The 21,530-nt window shown below is 40.4% G+C and overlaps 1 protein-coding gene across 8 annotated transcripts in view; it reads right to left on the bottom strand.

Moving 5' to 3' along the window:
* GATAD2B (GATA zinc finger domain containing 2B) overlaps positions 1-21,530 on the bottom strand; it is a 1,632,840-nt gene that overhangs the window by 1,176,302 nt on the left and 435,008 nt on the right. For 7 of the 8 annotated variants that reach the window (XM_044079739.1, XM_044079738.1, XM_044079744.1 and 4 more), the window contains one exon: positions 8,211-8,279. The exons of the other annotated variant lie outside the window; for it this stretch is intronic. In XM_044079739.1, coding sequence (XP_043935674.1) covers positions 8,211-8,279 — 69 coding nt within the window. The remainder of the gene's footprint in view (positions 1-8,210; positions 8,280-21,530) is intronic. 8 annotated transcript variants of the gene reach the window in all.

The raw sequence follows: 21,530 nt of genomic DNA, 5'->3' as shown, positions 1-21,530 counted from the left end.
TGACCATCCTGCAGGAAGGTTTGTCTCAAATAAATAACAGGACTTATAGGAAAGGAACCACACACACACACACACACACACACACACACACACACACACACACACACACACACACACACACACACACACACACACTAATTTTCAATTCTGATCTTTCATATATCCAACTAATCGACCTTATTATTTTAACAGGAAATGCAAATGCTTCCATTACCCTACTCATAAAATCCCAGCTTACTCTGTCAGATGCATTCTATGCATCAAGACCACCAACAACAGTGGTATTTTCTTACATTCTGCTTCCCTCCGGATTACTGTCGTTCTATTAATGTTGTCAAATATTTGCTTCCCCTCCACAAAACCCCACTGATCCATATCTATCCATCTTGGCATAAAAATGTTGCCATTCTTTTAGCCATTAAAGATATAAGCACTTCATAATCACAGTTTAAAATCAAAATCAGCCTACATGAAAGCTGGATCTGATGGGCCTTTATCATATTTCAGTATTACCACCACCACATCATTCTTCCAGGACATTATTTTTTGGCACTAAATTTCAGTCCATAATTTTGGGAAGAAGAGGTTGAAACTTACTGTAGAAAACTGACAAAGAAAAGAAAGTATTGCGACCAAATAATTAGAGAGGGGAAAGGTAACAGAATGGAAAGAGGGCAATAATTAATTTGAACTGCAGGCTAGACCTCCTTCCCTATCAAGGACTGATAGAGTATAGGCAAAGAGAAACGAATAGGGGGATCTCAAGTGAAAGACCAGCACCCCAAGTCTAGAAGATTTAGAATCTCTGCTTGGAAGTGTTTGCACAGGCATTTTTACACCCCAAGCAGACACCAAAGAATATTTTCCTCAGGTAGACTGCAAATGTTGGGAGGTGTGATGGGGAAGAAAGAAGTAACTGGGAACATATTTTTGGGAGTGTAACAAGTTGGCAGACTTTAAAAATTCTCTGCAGGTTACTCTGTCAAAGATACTGGGTAAGCAAATTGGTGTAACTAAGGAAATTATTTTTTGAGCTATGATACAGAATCGTAACAGCCTAAACATAATAATGCCTTGCAGAGTTCAATTGTGGTGACTGCCAAAAAAATTGGTTACTAGAAAGTGGAAATCAATGTCTAAACCAACTGAAGTACTGAATATCTTAACAGATTTAAAAGAACTGGAAGTGGGATCTTTACAAAAGGGTGGGAGCAAATTATATAGGAGAAAATGGGAACTGTGGGAACAATGCATGCAGAATAATGTTTTGGAGGAGGAATGAGGTTTAAGAGAAGGCAGGAACTGAACAATTTATGTAATGTGGGCTTGATTATATAGAAGAATACATGTGATGTACAATGTTTGCAAATGTGAATTTGTTAATACAGTCAAAACTACATTTATATAAAAGTAATCAAACTGTCACAAGTGATAATTCAAAAAAGGTGTTTAAAAAACATGTGCCCATTGTTGTAAAAAAGTCCTTCTACATTACACAGCTTATAAACAAAGTGATTGTGTCTAGATCTAGGGATGCCATTACCCCTTTTACTCAGCCCTATTTAGGCCAGTCATTAAATATAGCACCACCTTCGGCATGTATCTTACCAGGCACATGCTACGACTGTAATGCCCAAAGAGATATCTTACTAAAATGATACGTTCTACATGCACTGACTCAAACTCCTGTACCTTTACTTTGTATCACACAGACTGCCAAGAGGTGGCCTGTGTCTGGCATACAAGGCATCCAACAACCCAATACTTATGGAAGTATGTACTGCATATTAGCAAGTCAAGTTGCATCAGAAATACTTCATCTAGGGATCTAAACCTCTTCTGCAACATCAGCAGAACAGTTTGGAGGGACAGGTACATCTTGCATAGGAAACTATTGCTTATTCCTGTCCACATTCAAGCACAAGTCGGATCCAGGGATTGGAAACAGAAAATTTGCACCTCCTAAATACTTTATCCCATGGAAAGATCCTCTTAAATTAGCTACTGTAGGATCCCAATTATTCTCATTAAGTATAAAATTTAATTACTGAACATAGGATGAGTAAGTCCAATCTCTAACCAAATGGGGTAGGTTATTTTGAGCACAAAACGGGAAACTGGCTAGGCTTAAAATGGACTACAAAGACAGCTAACCTAGTACTAACCTATGGATCTATACAGAAAGAATAGATAACTGGTCTGGTGAAAGCTGGCTCTACTATCTATCTTCTATATGAACAAGCTCAATAGCTACATCTGACATAAAATAATGGCTTTCATGAAATAAATAAAGGATTAGTTTGCAATGACACTAATCTTGCAGAAGTCTACATACTGAGGATTTATACATAAAACCTCCAACTCAGAGATCTTGCTATAAGCAGTAGTTTCCAAAACAAGCAACATAGTATAGACATTTCAAGTGAACTTTAGCATTTGAGGAAAGGTCATCTTCTCTATAAAAAAAAAAAAAAAAAAAAACACACACTTCTTGAAGGGGCAGGATTTGGCAGGTCCTCATTTCAGGAAAGCATCTCTTAAAAAGGCAATACACACCTTCAAAGAAGCTAAGGACAATAGATTAGAATCTTGGTGGAAGTCTGAAATAGTGGCAAAGTGAATCTTTATAGAAAAATAACAGACTTGTATCAAACAACTAGAAGAGGTAATTAAAAAATGCAGACCCTAGGCCTATGAAGAGACCTAAACCTTTAGAACACGAAAATATGTCCATCTACTTCTGAATGTTTTTTAAATATCAGGCCTCTCGGCAAAGGTGAGAATTTGAAATACCCTAGCAGGACATAGAGAGTACATGACTATTACTGGAATTAAGAGTAGTCATGCAATTAGACCAAGGAATAAAGATCTATATGATGCTTGCCAGATGTAAGAGTCAAGAGGGTACTAAAGACTTCAAACGTAGAAGCTTCTTCAGAAGATGAGGCCATAACAGAGGGAACCACTCATGTGAATGCTAAAACTGAGCTAAAGTAAGGACTCTGGACGTGTTCAGCCCAGCCTTCTGTATGAACTACAAAATAAGGGAAAATGGGGGAGAAGAGTGTAAAAGAGACATGGGGTAATGCTCACCTGGAAAAGGTATGACAGAATAGTAGTTGCTACATTTAGCATTGGATGGGGATGCAAAGAGGTTACTGCAAGGCTCACACCAGTGACAGAAGAGCTTCCATGCTACTAGCCAGCTTAAAAAACATTCAAGAGACATTAGTAGGCAGGGACTCTACATGCCTACTTAAGAACATTACTCATAAGGAAAGTGACTGGTTATCAGAGATATACTGTTGATAAGACCTGTTCCCCTACCCTCAATGCTTTTCAATAAAGGGGGTAGGAGTTTCTCCCTGTAATTTTTTTGTACATTTGTTTACCGGGCCATTGTCATACTGCTAGGATGTCAACAGTATCCTGAGGTAAGGGAGCCCTAGAAAAATCTGCAGAGGAAGGGATCCTTCATCGCCAGCACACTTATGTGTAGACTGGCCTCATTTGTAACCACATATCTTGGACCACTTGCTCCAGACAATGCATTATCTATGCTAGGGATGGGCATCCATGGTGATAGCCCTATAAATGGGGACTTGGAATGGACTGCCCAGAATGATGTTTGCAGTAAGGAGCGACCACTGTTAGTGTCCAATGTGCATCTATGAAGGCACGCATCTGTGAGAGATTTGACATCCAAACACTGGAAGAGACTCCCTAGATGAGAGAAGCTCTTTACTCCTTACAGTCAATGGTCTGATGGAGTTACAGAAGTGCATTTGGTAAATACCTGGGAGATGAGGCAAGACTGAAGAAAGGGCATGGAAATGAAAATAACTGGTTCTCTACTTGGAAGCATATGAAAAACTTCTGGAGCCCTTAGCAATATTTATCTGTAGACAGTCTCTTTTTGACAACTACGAAGGATGGATTGCATCATGGCCATACAGATCATGTCTATGGGAATAAACTTGCTGATGCCACTTAACTCTAATATTGATTTGAGGTCCTTTACCCTTCTGGGAAACTAAAAAGATACTGGAATAATTTACAGATCTTTTCTAGTTTGCTAGGGCCTCCTGGGTGATTTGATGAGATTTAACTTCTCTTTCCCTGCTGGACTCTACTGATAGGGTGGAATATTAGGTAAGGGAACAGAGATGGGAAGGGGCAGTATGTAGATGGTAATCATATAAACAATGGACACTAAAATTTTATTTTGATCCATTTTTCACTTTAGACAGACAGCCACACATCCAAATGGGGGAGGGGGGAATAAAGCCTCTCCGAGCTGGCTTTAGAGTGGGTCAGCTGGGAAAAATCTTGAGGATTAGTAGGGTGCCCCCAAAAAGGAGGAGGGCTAAAAAAACCCTTGTTGCCATCAACTCCTCCTACCTAAAAGCCTGCAATCAATCTGGAACTCACCACAGTAGAGTTGGATCCTTTCAGACCTCTGATTATTCTGCTGCTGCTGGCCTCACTGGTACTGTAGCTGATATGGATTTTTAAAAGCCCTAAACAGGGATGTTGTAGATTCTAGAAGCTAATGTTAACAGTGGAAACATTTTTTTTTTATTTCCTTTTCCATGATATCAGGGTGCTATTTTTACTGTGAATCCAAAAGGGCAGGGGCACTGAAGGGGGTATTAATGAAAACTGTAATGCAATATTTGGTTAAATTCCTAAAGACATGATGGCAAACAGCTAAGTCATTATCTTCTGCCCTAGTTGCGCCATCTGCCGAGTTATGCAGAAGATGACACATGGTGCGGCTCAACGTGAAAAATATGATCATCTGTGACTGCAACTTTAACTGAAGTTGTACTTGAGGCAGATCATCCAGAGACTGGTTCATTTCATCAACTAACTCTTACTGGAACCGTGACAAGTGTGTGATAAGTAGTTTGATGTCATTAATGCAAACATGGAGGGCATACAAACACTCTTTCCCAAAGCTGTCCATGGCCCTGGATTCTGTACTTAGGTGACTGATTATAAATCTGTGATGTAGAAACATTTTAAGGGCTATAGCAGCAATAATGGAATCTTGCTTGGGAGTCTCTACACGAGGCCAACCCTTGGGAGGATCCTGAAAGATATGACAGATGGCTTGGAAGAGAAACATTCTATAAACCTCAATATCTGAACAGGAAAACATACTGTTCTGCCCTATTTAATGGAACTTTCGGAAATGGCTTTTACAGAAATTCTGGTGACCTCCACAGGGGGAATGAGTAGAAGTGCATCACTGCTGTACTTTTATTTTCTTGGAGTCAGGTTTAGATGAATCTCAAAGCAGGTCACTCCAAACGGAGTTAGCAATGATATGGTGTTAACAGAATGAAGCCTTGTTGGGAGTGGATGCTGAGCTATCTTTCAATTTCAACAGTAACAGTTTAATTTTCATATAGTAAACCATGCAAAGTACAAAATATTAACAAATCTCACATTTAATGGTGAACTGCTCTTGTCCTAGACAAACTATGACTAATGAATGCCTACAGAGAGGCAGTATTTTATACAGATATTTACATTTGTTTTTGAAAGCTCTACTCTCCATGATGAAAGATCACAGAAAATACTAAACTATTTAAACAGCTATCAACAACCTTAAAGCAATTTAAAACAGATATTAAAATTTTGACGGACGAGTACCAGTAAGAGTGAAAGGGAAGGTCTACAAGAGGGTAGTGAGACCAGCAATGTCATATGGGTTGGAGACCGTGGCAATGACAAAGGCAGGAGTAAGAGCTGGATGTGACAGAGTTAAAGAGTTAAGATTTGCACTGGGTGTGACGAGGGTAGACAGGATTAGGAATAAGTATATTAGAGGGTTAGCCCAGGTTGGACGGTTTGGACAAAGCCACAGAGGCGAGATTGTGTTGGTCTGGACATGTGCTGAGGAGGGATGCTGGGTATATTGGGAAAAGGATGCTAGGGATGAAGCTGCCAGGTAACAGGAAAAGAGGAAGGCCTAAGATAAGGTTTATGGATGTGGTGAGAGAGGACATGCAGGTGGTTGGTGTGCAAGATGCAGAGGACAGGAAGAAATGGAAACAGATGATCTGCTGTGGCAGCTCCTAACAGGAACAGCTGAAAGAAAAAGAAGATTTAAAAAAAAATCATAAAGAAGCAGAGAAACAAGCAGAAAATTATGTGAAGTGACAAAAAGGCATCTAGACCTACACAAAGGTTGAAATGAAAAGAAAGACGTCCAAAAAAGACAAATAAACAGAATGACCTGATGTAAATCATTGACCAGCTTGCAAACTAGAAGCTAATGAATAGAAATAAACTGAGAACCTCTTGCTGTGAGACGACAACGTTAACCACTTCATCACTGCGCCGCCCAACAGTTATTGGACTAAATATCAAGATGAAAGTTAGTCCAATACCTGATACTACATGGTCTAATATTAGTTAGGGAAAGCTGACAGCAAGACCTCAGACATGCATGCCTGTCAGAAAAGTAAAATCTGCATATTTTGCTTTAACTTTTAAAAATTTAGAAAATGGGACGTTTTTCTGGGCAAGAGAACATTATTTTAGTTTTGATTTCATAACACACTAATATGACTCTGATATATACAGTCAGTCTAAAAAGTCAAAATGTGTGTGTTTGTTGCAGACCAAATGACAAAAAACAGAGTAATTGGGAAGCTACACTGGAATAATGGTGACATCTATCAATACAGGATCATATCTTTGAAGCTTTCTGAAATGCTTTAACAAGTTAAACGGATGTCATGACTGTAAGTTACAAAATGTCCTTAGTTGATTCTATGTGTACAGACATGTAGATAACTTTAATGTACTTCATTACATACGATTTTACAACAGATGTATGACTTTTACTTCTGGTATACAAATAACTAAATAAAGATACATTCTAGATATTTGCCACATTCCTTACCTTAGGAGGAGGTCATATATGAAAATTCACATTTGGTACTTATGTATAAGAGGCAGCATGCCACTACCCCCTTCAGACTTCTTAACAAAACTTTCAGGGAATAACAAGATACCAGAGTACAAAACAATGTAGCTCAGCACTGAACATAACATCTGCATATCCTTGGCCCATGGAGTTTTTGTTATACCAAATTTGCAGTTGTAAGAAGTTGCTTTTAGTGGACATATATATGGATTATTTTACACAGTGGACATGTGCTGCACTCTACACAATAAGCAACAGTAATATACTTACCCCAAAGGGGAAATGGTTATGATGCACTACGTCAAAGTAGGACAATGAAATGTCTGTGAAACCCTACATTCAGCACCTATACATAAATGGCAATATACAAGTCCACCTATGAGACTTCCTAATAAAATCTTCAGGGAATTACAACAGGATATTTACGCACAAAGTGCAGTTAAGGCTACCACTCTACACTTAGGAATTTCAGTACTGAACATGACTTCAACTCACTGTCCCCCATTAGCACATCAAACTTTCATCATGCCCTTCCTGAAGGGAAACAAAATGTTACTCTGACAGACGGCCGATGACATACACAGGACTTTTACTTTTAATACAACTCAGTAAAGCTATGACCTGGATTTGTGATACGTTCCAGATTCCAAATAGAAGTAATAAACCCACCCTAATGGAAACCAAATACAATGAAAAATATCAGGCCATAATGGTGAAATAAATGTGCATGCCTTTATCTAACAGGCAGTATCTCAAGCCACTTTGTGAATTCTCAATAAAATTTTCCTTATATTAGGAGTGCCATTCAACCACTGGTAACTTTAATGTAACTCTGTGCTGAATTTGACTGCAGAAGATTGCACTCTTTAGCACACACAGTTTTGGCCAGCCACATTTGCATATAAAGAAACATGTTTTCACTGGTAAGATACATATTTTTTTCATTTCTGAGATCATAACAACTAAATAACTCCTTCATACTCTAATCACTTCATGTTTAACCTGCATGCAAAATTGAGCAAAACATTTACAGATGAGTGCTTTAGCTACCCTTGACTTGACAGATAACTGAATAAACCACCTTAGTGAAAAGAAATCATCACAAATTAAGCTACCTTTTAAATTAATCCAAATCAGAAACACTTCATTCCACCAAAGTAAGCTATACAAGCGTATTAAAATGAATGGCAAAACACTTATTATATGCAAATGGAGAGTATTACAAAAAAACAAAATAACTAAAAATGTAAAAGCCAGTATAGTTTACCTCATAACTTGTTGTGAGGGAACTGCAAGAGCAGGGGGGAAATCTTGGTTCTTGGGATACCACAAGGAACTGAGGAAAATAACAATAAACTGAATAAAAGTATGAAAACAAAGGCAGCAACAAAAAAGTATGAAAATAAAGGCAGTAACAAGTTAAGTGCCAACTATTTGAAAGTGTACAGAAGATTAAGTAGTAAAGCCAAACTGATCCATATCCATCAATTTTAGCAACATTTTTGCCATTCGTTTAGCTAGTATAGACATAAACACTTTAAAATCATGGTTTAAAATTGAAATGGGTCTGTATGAAGCTGTGTCTGATAGGTCCTTACCATCCTAAGGTAATACAGCTTTCTTCCAAGATGCTGGTGCTTCCCTTGATTTTAAAATACTGTTGAATAAAATATTCATCTTTATCACTTTCTTTCCTCCTAATTTCCACAGGAATACGATATGTTCCTGGATACTTTCCTAAAGTTAATTATACATCACTGTTTTATCTCATCCCCTCCTATCTTAACTATTAGATCATAATTAAGTCTTCCATAAATATTTCTATTTCTGCTCTCTTGACTTCCACATTTCTCTGCTTTATAGACATTTTCACAAAATTTCCAAAATATCTCTAAAACCTCTACAAGATATCTGGTTATTTTTCCTGTTATAGGCTCCCCAAGCTTGGTAACAACCCTTTCTAATTTCTGTTGCCTAAGTCATTGTGATAGAAGTTTTTGTGCTCTTAACGTCATTAACAAAAATAGCTGTTTAACATTAATCTTTCTAAACTCATGCATATTATCAAGATACTCCCTTATTTTCTCTTTAGCACTCTTCATTTACACCTCATCTTGTTCTGTAAGATTCCCCTTTTTCCGCAATACTTTGACCTTTGTCAGACCCTCTAAGTAATTCCTATTACTTCTTAACCAAATTGCTCTCTCTTTTATTTCTACCCTGTTTTTAAACTCAATTTTAATTTAATACCACTCACTAGTTATAACCTCCAAATATATTTTTATCTTCTCTAATAGCTCTTGAATAAGTCCCTCTCATTCCTTAAATTCCTCTTTCTTCAACAGGTAGATAGGAAAGTGTCAGTGTCTCATTTTACTTCATTACTCTGCATTTTTATTTTAGCTTTTATTGGTGCATGATCCGAAATAGTTCTTGGATGTGTATTAAAGCTTTCAATTAAATGCAAATGTTCCTGTGAAATATAATGTCCATCTAGTTTATCCCAATTATTGCACCTTGGAGAATAACATGTAAATTCTCCTAGAGTTCTTACTATTAAATTCACATATTCCATACTAATTATTTTAATAAATGTATTCAGAAATCTACCCTCTTTTGTTATATTTTCCCTTCTAGGGCCTCCTGTCATATTCTCACTATTGCAAATCAAGTTTCAGTTGCCACGTACAAGTAATATTCCTTGATAATTTCTCCCAAAAATGTCTTCATAGGTTCATAGGTTTATGCTAGGCTATCTGCCCTAAGGCATTTATAAGCCTAGCCCAAATTTTTGTGGCTTACGCCACCCCTTATATGAAAAAATACTGTGCCCATTAGTTTGTTGTGCCTCTGTCCAGCAGTGACACAGAGATGATTCCCGGGGTAAACCTACGATCTCCCATCCACAGGTCTAGATTTCTCTTGAACAGAGTCAGCGAGGTGCTCTGCCTCACATGGACCGGGATTTTATTCCACAGCATAGGGAGTCTCTGAGTGATAAATCTATCCCTCCAGCACGTCCTATTTATATCCGTGCTAAGGTTTAAGTCGCTTGCTCTAGTGGTTTTGGTGGATTTGGATTTTTTGAGGTGGAGCATGTCCATTAATTCCGGGTTGGACATGGCCTTGTATGTCAGGCACATGTCACCTCTGAGCAGATGGTATGCAACTGAATAGAGCTGGAGTTTCTTCAATCTGGCAGCATATGACAGATTTTGGAGTCCCTTTATCCTTTTGGTGAGGAACTTTTGGGGTCTCTCCAATTGCTGCAGATGTCGGGTGAGATACAGCCCGAATGGGGCATTGTACTCGATCATTGGTCTGATAAGTGAAGAGTACAGGGGAACAATGACCTCACTAGATCTGGATGTGAATCCCTTCATGATCAGGTGGGCAATGTAGAAGGTCTTTCTAACCACTTTAGCAACGTGAGTGTCAAAAGAAAGGCCACTGTCAACCTGGGTCCCCAGGTCCCTGATAACCTCTTCTGTGCTTAGTGGATTGCCACCTATATGGTAGCTTGGGGTTACCTTGTTTTTCCCGAAGGGTATGACTATACATTTTTGGCGTTTAACTTCAGGCCATGGCTCTGGCACCAGCTATCTGTTTCCGTGAGTCCCTTCTGAAGGATATCCGTGTCCGATGCACTTTCCACTATGGCGGCCAGTTTGCAGTCGGCTGCAAACTTTGTCAGCCAAAGTCCTCCCATGTTGGCCTGTACTTCTGAGAAGTATGTGCCAAACAATAGGGGCCAAGGACCGAGCCCTGTGGGACACCACTTGTGACCGGCTTGGAGTCTGACACAGCGCCAGCAACTCTAACCCTGTGGGTTCTGTCCTTAAGCCAGTTTGCAACCCATCTTGTGACATATGGGTTTACATTTAAGCTGGTAAGTTTTTCTACAATACCCGAGTGGGGTATTGTGTCGAAGCCTTTGCAAGGTCAAGGTAGGCTGTATGGACTGCCTTTCCTCATCAATGGCCTTGGTGACTGTTTCAAGAAGTCAACCAAGTTCAAAAGGCATGATCTTCCCTTGACAAAGCCAAACTGGGTCGGGTCCAATGTCTGCAAGTCCCCTATATCTTTGTTTATGAGCTCCATTATGATCCTCTCCATAGCTTTGCAGACTAGACTTGTTAAGCTTATGGGGGTAATTACCAGGGTCCGTGAGGCGCCGCCTTTGTGGAGTGGGACCACAGTTGCCGTCACGCCACTCCTTGGGCACGTATCCTGTGGTAAGGCTGAGATTAAACAGCTGCCTTATGTGCGGGTTTAATTCCTCATTTAGCTTGTGTAGCACACAGCCGGGGACACCATCCGGTCCCATTGATGCTGTGTTTTTAGCTTTAGAGAGAGCAGCTTTCACCTGCGCATTTGAGATGTCCGGGAGGCTACACTCGGCTGGGATAGTTATCTCTCCTTTAGGGGAGAGGGGTGAAGTTTGCACTGAACCTGTCTGCCAGTATGTTGGCAATGTCTGTGGGTTCAGTGATTTTTGTATCATTTTGGACTAATTCTGAGCATATCTGGGAGTTTCCACCCAGGTTCCTAACATAGCTGAAAAAGGCCTTATGATTGTCCTTTGAATCCATGGCAATTTTTCTCTCAAAATTGGCCTTAGTTGATTTTATGAGTGCTCGTATTTTTTACTAATAATGATCAGGGTGACTTCCCTTTTATGGATTTTGTTCTATCATGTAATAGCTTTCTCCTCTTATTGTAAAGTTTGTTAATGGCTGGGGTCCACCAGACTGGACGTTTGCCCTTTGTGGAAAGAGTCTTGGTTTTATTTGGGATTGCCTGATCCATGCAGTCCTGGAGGTGTTCATAGAAGGCATTTGTAAGGGCTTCCGCAGCTTGGGTTGTGGTTTCCTCTGGCTCAGGGGCCTTGAAGGATACCACACCAGTCTTGAGTAGTGTGAAGTTTGCTTTAGAGAAGTTCTTCACTATGGTCTTTTTTGTTTGGGGTGGGGGCGGGATGTGGATTTCCAGTGAGATTAGTTTATGATCAGATCTCACCAATGAGGGATATTACTTCCGGTGTGGAGCATTTTGTCCCCATGTTTGTGACAATGAGATCTAGTATATTTTCTCCTCTCGTGGGAACAGTGACTAGCTGTTCCATGGCATTTGAATTTATGAACTCCAGGAACCGTTGGGCTAGAAAGTTAGGGCTTGAGTAATGTTCCCAGTCTATATTCGGGTAGTTGAAGTCACCCAATATGATGGTGTTTGGAGATACATTTATCTTAAGCTCCATTACAGCAGTTTTTGTTGGAATATATAACCCTCCTCCCTTGGCAATAGCACCCGACTACCACAAATCTACCATTACTGTCTTTTTTTCCTCTGCTATCATTATTGGAGCCCCTCTAGTACTTAGTATAATTACTCTCCTTTTCCTTTGTCAGCAATATTCTAATATCCATTCTGAAATCCTTTGCCAAAGCCACATGCTCATGGTATTTGCAATCTGCAACTCTTATTATAATTCAATACTCTTTCCTTTTTCTTTACACCTGTAGGGCCATTTACTTTCCAAGATAATATGGGCAGCACAGCCCTTATAATAAAAGCTATTGTTCCCATTTATTATACATGACAGTTTTTTTAATGTGTATTTCCAACTTTTGTGTTACATGTACATAGCTTTTGGCAGGCTGATCTTTTATACAATTGGTCCTTTAGGTCTATATTTTGCTGAAAATTAATTACAGTGAATGGCTGTTGATCGAACACAAAGCATTTAACAGCTCTTCACTGAACGTTCACATCAGAATACTTTTTATAGGGAAGGGAGTTAGTTGGCCATCATTTGAAATGTGTCCTTTTCCCCACTAAAGTGCAATCTCGGAGTGGATATATATAAGTGTGTGGGGGGGGGGAGTAGCCCCCCACCTTGATGGGTTTGAATTAATGCAGTGTGTGCGATGGTCACTCTGGTGGACAAGTAATTTCCTTCCCTATGAAAAACGTTCACTGATGTGAACTTTCAATGAACAGCTGTTCGATGTTTTGTGTTCGATTAACAGCAGTTCGCTGTAATTAGTTTGATAAAATAATATAGATGCATTTCTTCTCATCTCCATTTGAACTTATGTCACACTTTTCAAGGCATTTTATTTTCATGAAACCCTCAAAAAAAAAAAAAAAACTAAACAGTTTTTCAAAACAGCCCTATCTTCTCTTAACTGAGAACAAACAAAACTAAGTACATCTTCAAAAATTAAGTTTAACCCTCCAGACATGAAATTCTCCAAATCAACAGCTGCACTTGCAGACGTTGCCTAACCTACAATTAAGGTTATCCATGCTAAAACGCATGCTACAGCCTGTGTTACCATTTACACTGACTGCTGTCTGTTCTTTTCATATAGCTATTCTCATTCGAGATGTGAAAAACAACCTGTATGATTTCAGAAACCATCAACTTTCAGCCCTAAGAAAATGTGCACTGGCTATTCACTTCCTATAACTTTAAATGTTACTTTTCACCGAACTCCTTGCCATTCTAACTTTAAATTTTGCATTTCCCTCAGCAAAGAATGCTCAGAGCTCTCAGGAATAACTGGTTGCACTTGCCAATAGGTGGTCTCCATAGAAAAGTATCAGCAATGAATCCCTGTAAATTTCACTCAGAACAGAATGCACAGTTGCTTTCAGTTGCAGACTTCTTGACTTGTACTGAACATTTGCTAATGGAAAAAAAAAGCTAATATATTTGCTGATGTAAAAAGCTTAGCATTCTTTCTAGCTTTCATCATTTTGTCTTATTCTTAAATCCTACTTGCTTATAGGTCAAGCCAAGGGCATCAATCCAGACATTCACTCTTGCAAAACAAAAGAAAATATCTCAGTTCCACATACAATGTAATCAGTGATTAAATTTACTTTTGCCCAGCATTTCTTCTATTATACTGCACAGTCTATAGTTCTTACCATTAAAAAATTATTTTACTTTAATATCTTTAACATATACAACAGTCATTGAAAATACACCCCGCACATTTAAAATACCCGACTTCACACTACATGAAACTATTTTACTTTATATTATATGCAGTTTATATCATAAAATTCCAAACAAAAAACGTTTTACTTCATTACTTTTTTCCCTTTTAGTGTGCTTCTAAGCATTAAAAAAGTGGGGTATATGCTTTATAGTCTACCAACAAGTTTAATACAGACAACGAAAGTCCAGTCTTTTTCAGCAACTTTTTCTTGCAAAGCTAAATTTCACAAGTGTGATTGATGCTCTAGAGTAGCCATTTCTTCACTAATTTTAGTGTTGCTGGTCTTCTTCCTGTTCATCTCCAGTTCCCAATATCAAACTTTGGTTCAAGCCCAAGGTCGTCTTGATTCTTCTGGTCAGCTCCTGTGCTTTTTTTCTGTGTCTCAAGTATTTTCCTTTGGAACACTGGAAAAGGTTTGACTGTCAAAGTCTCTCTATGAACTTTACGGTCAGTGGAATGAAAAGCAGAGTGCCCTTCTGCTTGCTGGCTCACTTTTTGTTGCATAAATTTATTTTATTATTTTCTCCTTAGCCAGTTTTGCATGAAAAATGTCTTTGATCCTGCAGGAAAAAAATTACTCTGAAGACCGCTGGATACAGCAGCTTGTATCTCAAACCAGCCTCTTAACATTCCCTGATTCCTAGGATAAATTTGCTACTCTTCTGTCTGGTGCATTATGAATTACTTTCTACAAAAACTCTGCAGTCCCTAAGTTTTAATACTTTGCCATTCTGCCACAGTTTTGCCAGGATCAACTTTTTCTGCTGGTATAATTACATTGTTACAAATACAGGTTTTGGCGGACTTCTCATGGCCAGGTTTAGAGCAAACGCTAGTTGTGCCCTTTCAAGTAAATTCTGCTGTGGAACACCAGTCCAGCTGCTTATTTGTTGCTTAATAAAATTCATAGTCTGCTCCTTCCAATTTTCTGATACAGTAGAAAATGTCAGGTTTTCTCTGAATTCTCTGTCTTATAATTCTATTTTTGAAACAGATCTTCTTACAAAGCCTCATACTCCACAGACAACTTTTCTTCATTTCAACCTTTAATTTTTGCAGTTTATCAGTTCGTATAAGCAGCCAGTTAAAGCTTATTCCATTTTTTCTAGCCTTTTGCTATTTGAGTTGATATACTCTTTCAATGTTTCCTTTACTTTAACTGCCTCTATATAAATTTGATTTTTTTTTCCTTTAAATTAGTGGAAGCTCTCTTCAACCAAAGCTGAAGCTTGAATTACTTTTTGCTGAACAGTTGGCAGAATCCTTCACAGAGAGTATTTTCCCTTCACCTTTTCTGGTTAATTTTCTTTAAGGTTTTCCAAATTTCTTCTCCTTCGTAGCTGGTATCCAGACAGTGTGCTCACTAGCCACTAAAGTACAGTTTTGTACCTACCATAAATGTAGATGTTCGAGTGTATACACTGCTGGAGTCATTACACTTGGGTTATCCTGTCGTCAGGCGGTTCCCCAGTCGGCCTGAGTTCCAAAGTCTTGGTCCGGCATCGGTTGCTGTTGCCTCCACCCTGACGTCAGTGCGACAGGGGTATATAAGATGCAGCCGATGCCATTTTCTTCAGTATTTCTTGCCCCAGATGTCAGGTGCCCCCAAATAGGTAGGCAATTCAAATTGCTAATAAAACATACGTAAGAAAAGCAGACAACACATTTCAGTTACCAGCAAATACTCCCCATAGGTAGTAAACTGTAGAAAACATAGCTACGTACCAGCAAGTAAGAGGGGAAGGAGGGAGGGTAACCTGGACTGCAGCAGTGTATACACTCGAACATCTACATTTATGGTAGGTACAAAACTGTACTATGTTCATCGTGTTACACTGCTGCAGTCATTACACTTGGGTAGAATCCCAAAGCTGAGAAAGTGTGGCTGGTTCTATAAGGCATTAGGGGTGGCTATAAGGCCCTGCAGCACAGCAGTGGCGAAGCCAGCTCTGGATTTAAGAGTATAAAGGCATATGGCAATGCTTAGTGAAGGTATGCACAGAACTCCATGTTGCTGCTTCCAAAATATCCTTGGTAGGTACTCCTCTGAGGTAGGCAGTTGAAGTGGCTGTTGCCCTGGTGGAGTAAGATCTAATGCTGCTAGGTACAGGTTTCCCATAGTGTGTATAGCAGAAACGTATACAATGTCCTATCCATTTTGAAATAGCCTGTTTTGAAATGGCTTTTCCCTGTGCTCCTGCAGCATATGCTACCAATAATTACTCAGATTTTCTGAAAGCTTTGGTTTTGTCCAAGTAGAAGTGTAACTGCCTGTGGATGTCCAAAGAATGCAGTAGTCTCTCCCCTTTATTCTGTGGTTTTGGATAAAAAGTTGGCAAGTGAATAGTTTGGTTTAGAGCCACACTTGATACCACCTTTGGCATAAACATAGGGTTAGTTCTTAAAGACACCCTGTCCTGGTGGAAAATGAGGAAAGGTTCCACTGCCATTAGTGGCTGTAATTCTGAAACTCTTCGTGCTGATGTTATTGCCAGGAGCAGAGCAGTTTTCCAAAAGATATATTTTAATTCTGCTGTGTTAGCTGGCTCAAAAGGAGGTAAAGTTAATTTTTCCAAAACAAAGTTGAGGTCCCAAGTTGGAGTAGGTGCTCTACGGGGCGGTCTTATGTTTTTAGCCCCTCTGAGGTACTGTTTTAGCAAAGGATTAGAGAAAATTGGTGGATCCGTGTTGTAATGAGCAGAGATGGCAGAGGCGTGGATCTTGATGGATGAAAAAGAGAGGCCTTTGTCCAGCATCTCAGTTAAATATTGTAGCATCTGAGGAATGTTTGGGACAACAGGGTCAAGGCTGTGAGCCTGGTTCCAGGCACAGAATCTCTTCCATTTATCCGAATAGGCTTTCCTGGTACTAGGCCTTCTGGCCTCCAGAATGACATCCATAACAGCTTTGGAGACAGGCATTGCTTGCTTGACTAAGGAATCTTCCATGCAGCTAGGTTTAAGGTCTTTAGCTGGCTGTGAAGTATCTGATTGTTGTGCTAAGTCAGCAGATGTGGGATTTGAGGCAAAATCCAGGGTGGTTCTTGTGCCAAGTTCTTTAAGATTGGGTACCAGTGCTGGCATGGCCAATCTGGTGCAATCAGGATCATCTTTGGCTCTTCTTGCCTGGCTTTTATGAGTACCTTTGGAAGGAGAGGTAGTGGTGGGAAAGCGTATACTTGTAGGTTTTTCCAGCTGAATGAGAGGGCATCCACTTTCCATGCTTGTGGATGGTAACTCCTTGTGCAGAATTTCTGTAGCTGGCAGTTCATTGGGGATGCAAACAGATCTATGTCCGGACTCCACCATTTCTGAGTTATCATTCTGAATATTTGTGGATTCAATTCCCATTCATGTGGATCCATGATGTTTCTGCTTAGGTCGTCTGCCAGTGTGTTTTTCTCTCCTGGCAGGAACTGTGCTTGCAGATGAACTTGAAGGTTTACAGCTGTGTTCCACAAGGTCATAGCTTGTCTGCATAGGGGGTAGGAGTGAGTGCCCCCTTGCTTATGTACCACATAACTGTGGTGTTGTCTGTCTTTAGCAGTAGTTGTCCTGGATGCAGCAGGTCCTTGAAAGCTATAAGGGCATTTTGTACAGCTAGCATCTCTTTTTGATTGATGTGTAGATGCCTTTGTTCTGCGGACCACTTGCCCTGAATACATTTCCCTTGCATGTGTGCTCCCCAGGCGTAATCCGATGCATCTGTTGTCAGTGTTTGCCTGGCTGTGGGTTGAGTAAAAGGCTGTCCCTTGTTGAGGTGACAAGCTTGAGCCCACCATCGAAACTCCTGTTGAAGGCAAGGAATTAGTGGTATAACTGTTTCCAAACTTTGACAGTGTTGAGACTATACACTCTTTAGGTACCATTGTAGTTTCCACATATGCAGTCAGGCATATGGAATTAATAGTATGCAAGATGTCATGTAACCCAAGGCCTGCAGAATTTTTCTTGCAGGGAGTTGGGTCTTTGTTACCATCAACTGAAAGTATTGAAAGTATTGAGTCAGTTGTCCTTGCTTGTCTGGCGTGAGATAAGCCATCTGGGCCGTTGTGTTCAAGCTGGCACCCAGGAATATTATCTCTTGTGAGGGCACTAGTTTTGATTTCTTTTCATTTACTGTGTACCCCAGGCAACTTAATAACTTTTTTACAAATGCCAGATGCTTTAGAAGAATGTCCTTGCTCTCTGCTTGAATCAGGCAGTCATCCAGGTACGGATAAATCTGAATTCCTTTCTGTCTGCAAAATGCAATTACTGGTGCCAGGCACTTTGTGAACACTCTGGGCGCAGTAGATAAGCCAAAGGGCAGTGCATTGAATTGATAGTGCATTGAACCAGCTATGAATGTGAGGTATCTTCTGCAGTTTTGTGTGATAGGGACATGCAGGTATGCCTCCTTGAGGTCCAAAGTCACGAGCCAAGCCTTCTTGCCCAGCATGGGAAGAAGCTGCTGTAGTGTCAACATTTTGAATTTCGGAACATCCAGGTAAGTGTTTAGAGAAGAAAGATCCAGAATGGGCCTCCAGGCTTTGTCCTTTCTGGGAACCAGAAAGAGTCTTGAGTAAAATCCTTGTCCTTGCTCCTGTGGTGGTACCTTTTGAATAGCTCTCATGTCCATGAGTGCTGTAATTTGTTTTTGAGCCTCTGCCCATTGATTTGGTGGCAGATTTGGCATTCCTTTTAACCTTGGCAGAGTCTGAAAGTGGAACCTGTAACCTTGAGATACAATGTTGAGAACCCATTTGTCTTTGGTGATCCAATGCCAGTTGTGATAGAAAAGTGCCAGTTTTCCTCCCAAGGGGGCTGCCAAGAGAGAGCTGTTTGGCAGCTGTAGTGGGAAGTCATTGAGGCTGCTTTTTATATGGTTGGGGCGTGTCTTCCCCTTCTTTCTGGCCTGGTGCACCCCATTGTCGAGGCCTGTAAGGACCTTGTGGTTGGCCTCTACCTCTTGGATGTCTATATCTGCCCCTTTGAGGTCTGTCTGTAACTGAAAGGACTAATTCTGTGTTGGCCAATTTCTGCTAAAACGAGGAGGCTGAACCTGTAAGAAATCCTTCACCATTTGCATAGATTTTGCCTTATCCTCCATTTTCTTTAATACCTCTTCTGCCTTAACTCGAAATAACACATCCTGCTACAAAGGTGCATCCAATAATTTTGCTTTAACATGATCTGGTAACGTATGTTCTTTTAACCAAGCATGTCTTCTAATGACAGAGCCTGTAACCGCTGCTCTACAAGAGGCCTCTAAAGAATCAAAACCACATTGCAAAGTATGTTTTCCCACTTGTTCAGCTGCATGCAATAAATCCTGCATTTCTTTAAAATTAGGAGGATCTGAATCTGGAAGCATTTTTTGTTTCAACTGAGACATCAAAAATTGCTGATATTTTTGCATGTGAAACTGGCAATTTAAGGCTCTCATTGCTAAAGTTGCAGACGTATATACTTTCTTTCCCCATCTGTCTAATGCTCTGGAATCTCTGTCAGAGGGAACTGGATTTTTTGCTGATGAGGCCTTAATCCCTTTGGGTCCCTGAGAAATAGTTTCAGGGTCAGCAACAGGCTTTTATACAGAAATTTGTGTGAGTCAGGGACTCTGTAGTATCTGTCAGGTTTAACTGGGGCTGGAGGTAAGGAATCAGGATTTAAGCTGGATTCAGTATACACAGCATCCACAATATCTAACACTGGTGGAATGGCAAGGGGTCTGTGTTGAGGTAATAAAAGGAAGTATCTGAGCCTTTTCTTGGATTCTGAGTAATCCTGGCCTTCCCAATGGAAATGCTCCCTCATGATATATAAGGTTTCCCCAAAGGAGTAGTCCTCAGGCGGAGAGGCTGATGGAATTGATTCCTCAGCATCAGAATCCTCATAAGGGGGTAAAGAATATCCTAGGTCTGAGGATGAATCTGAAGAAATTGACACCTGGTCGGATGAGTCATAGTCTGCATCCTGTCTGGGCCTTTTATCAGGAGGGGGATGGGACCCCCTGATCAGAGTGATTAGGTCTTCGGCCATTTTGAGCATTTGTTTCTTAGGCATGGAGGCCTGTCCTGGAGAATGCTGTATTTGTTTCTTTGTTTTTAAAGGAGGGTTAGACTTAGCAGAGGGTTTAATGCCTGAGTAGGTCTGAAAATACCCTCTGAAGCTGCGGGTTGCTCAGCTACTCCGGATCCCTCTGAAGGGTTAGTTTCGGTAGGCTGAAAAACTTGTGCATTCTAAGGCCCAACCGTCTCCACGTGGGAGTCGGAGGCTGCCTGTGGTTCTGCAGAAGCGGTCGTCAAGGGCTCCGAAGGCACCTCGCTGAAAACCGGAGAACCGGCGACTGGCCTAGAAGAGGCTTTGTCTCCAGTTTTGGGCATCGGATGCCTGCCCTTGTCTTTGCGTTTTTATGTATTCCGGTCATCGGAAGTTCTGACGGCATGGTGTAATTGAATTTTCTGCCAAAATAATGATGGGCAAAATCAAACCGACGTTTAATAGTGCGCTTGTTAAACCTAGCACAAAACCGACAATCAGTGACGTCGTGGTCTGGGCCTACGCATGGGATACAATAGGAATGGAAATCCTTATGAGGTATTTGCTTCCCACAAGAAATACAGTTATTAACTTTTACTGACATCGGTCTGAGGCAAGAAAAAGTTTCCCCAACGGGGTACTTAGCTTTGTAGAAGACTTCGGTTCTTGATTCGGAATGAAAATCTCAGGAGTCGGCCGACCGGCACTTGCGAACTGCTTTTGCTTCGGGCACCGCACGGCAAGAAAGACTGAAGAAAATGGCGTCAGCTGCATCTTATATACCCATGTCGCACTGACGTCAGGGAGGAGACGACAGCAACCGACGCCGGACCAAGACTTTGGAACTCGAGCCGACTGGGGAATCGCCTGACGGCAGGATAACCCAAGTGTAATGACTGCAGCAGTGTAACATGATGAACATCTGAATTTTACCCAAAACAGTTTCAATGGCACTTCTTTTTTCTCAGTTTCTGTTTCTATATGGTCAGAGTTGAAGCTAAGATGCTGATTAGTGTGCAGCCATCTTGGAAGTCCAATGTTACAAAAAACATATCTGCCATATTTAATTGATTATGTAATAAATGGCAAATGCAAGCCACCTGTACTAGTTAAAAATAGCATTAGAACGTGGTGGGTATCATGAAGGCTTCCAGATATACAAATGTTTGTTTAGTCAAGCAGTTAAAAATATTAGCTGTATTTTATATCAGAATTATTACTGTAAATAATTAGGCAACATACAGGCAAAAAAGAAGTTATGTCCTTACCATAACGTTCCATGTGAGTTGTTCATCTCGCCTTTTTGTTTTTACACGTGGGTGCGGAGCCGATCCCTCGGCTCCGAGTCGGCCACTTTTCAAGCTCAAACTCACAGAAAAGCTCGAGACCTAGTGTATATCCCATGATGCTCTACTGTAAATCCCCAGATCTAGTACACTGCAACCAAAGACGGCCTACAGGAAGAAAAAGAACTATAGTGCCTGCCTATCTAGGTAGCTATAGGTTTGTAGAAGGAAGAAAAACAGTATGTCCAAGAAGACAGGCTGACAA

The sequence above is a fragment of the Protopterus annectens genome, chromosome 8.part0 (genome assembly GCF_019279795.1).
Source record: "Protopterus annectens isolate FY-2018-M chromosome 8.part0, PAN1.0, whole genome shotgun sequence".
NCBI lineage: Eukaryota > Metazoa > Chordata > Ceratodontiformes > Protopteridae > Protopterus > Protopterus annectens.
The sequence above is the reverse complement of the archived record's forward strand: the minus strand, read 5'-3'. Positions and strand labels throughout refer to the sequence as shown.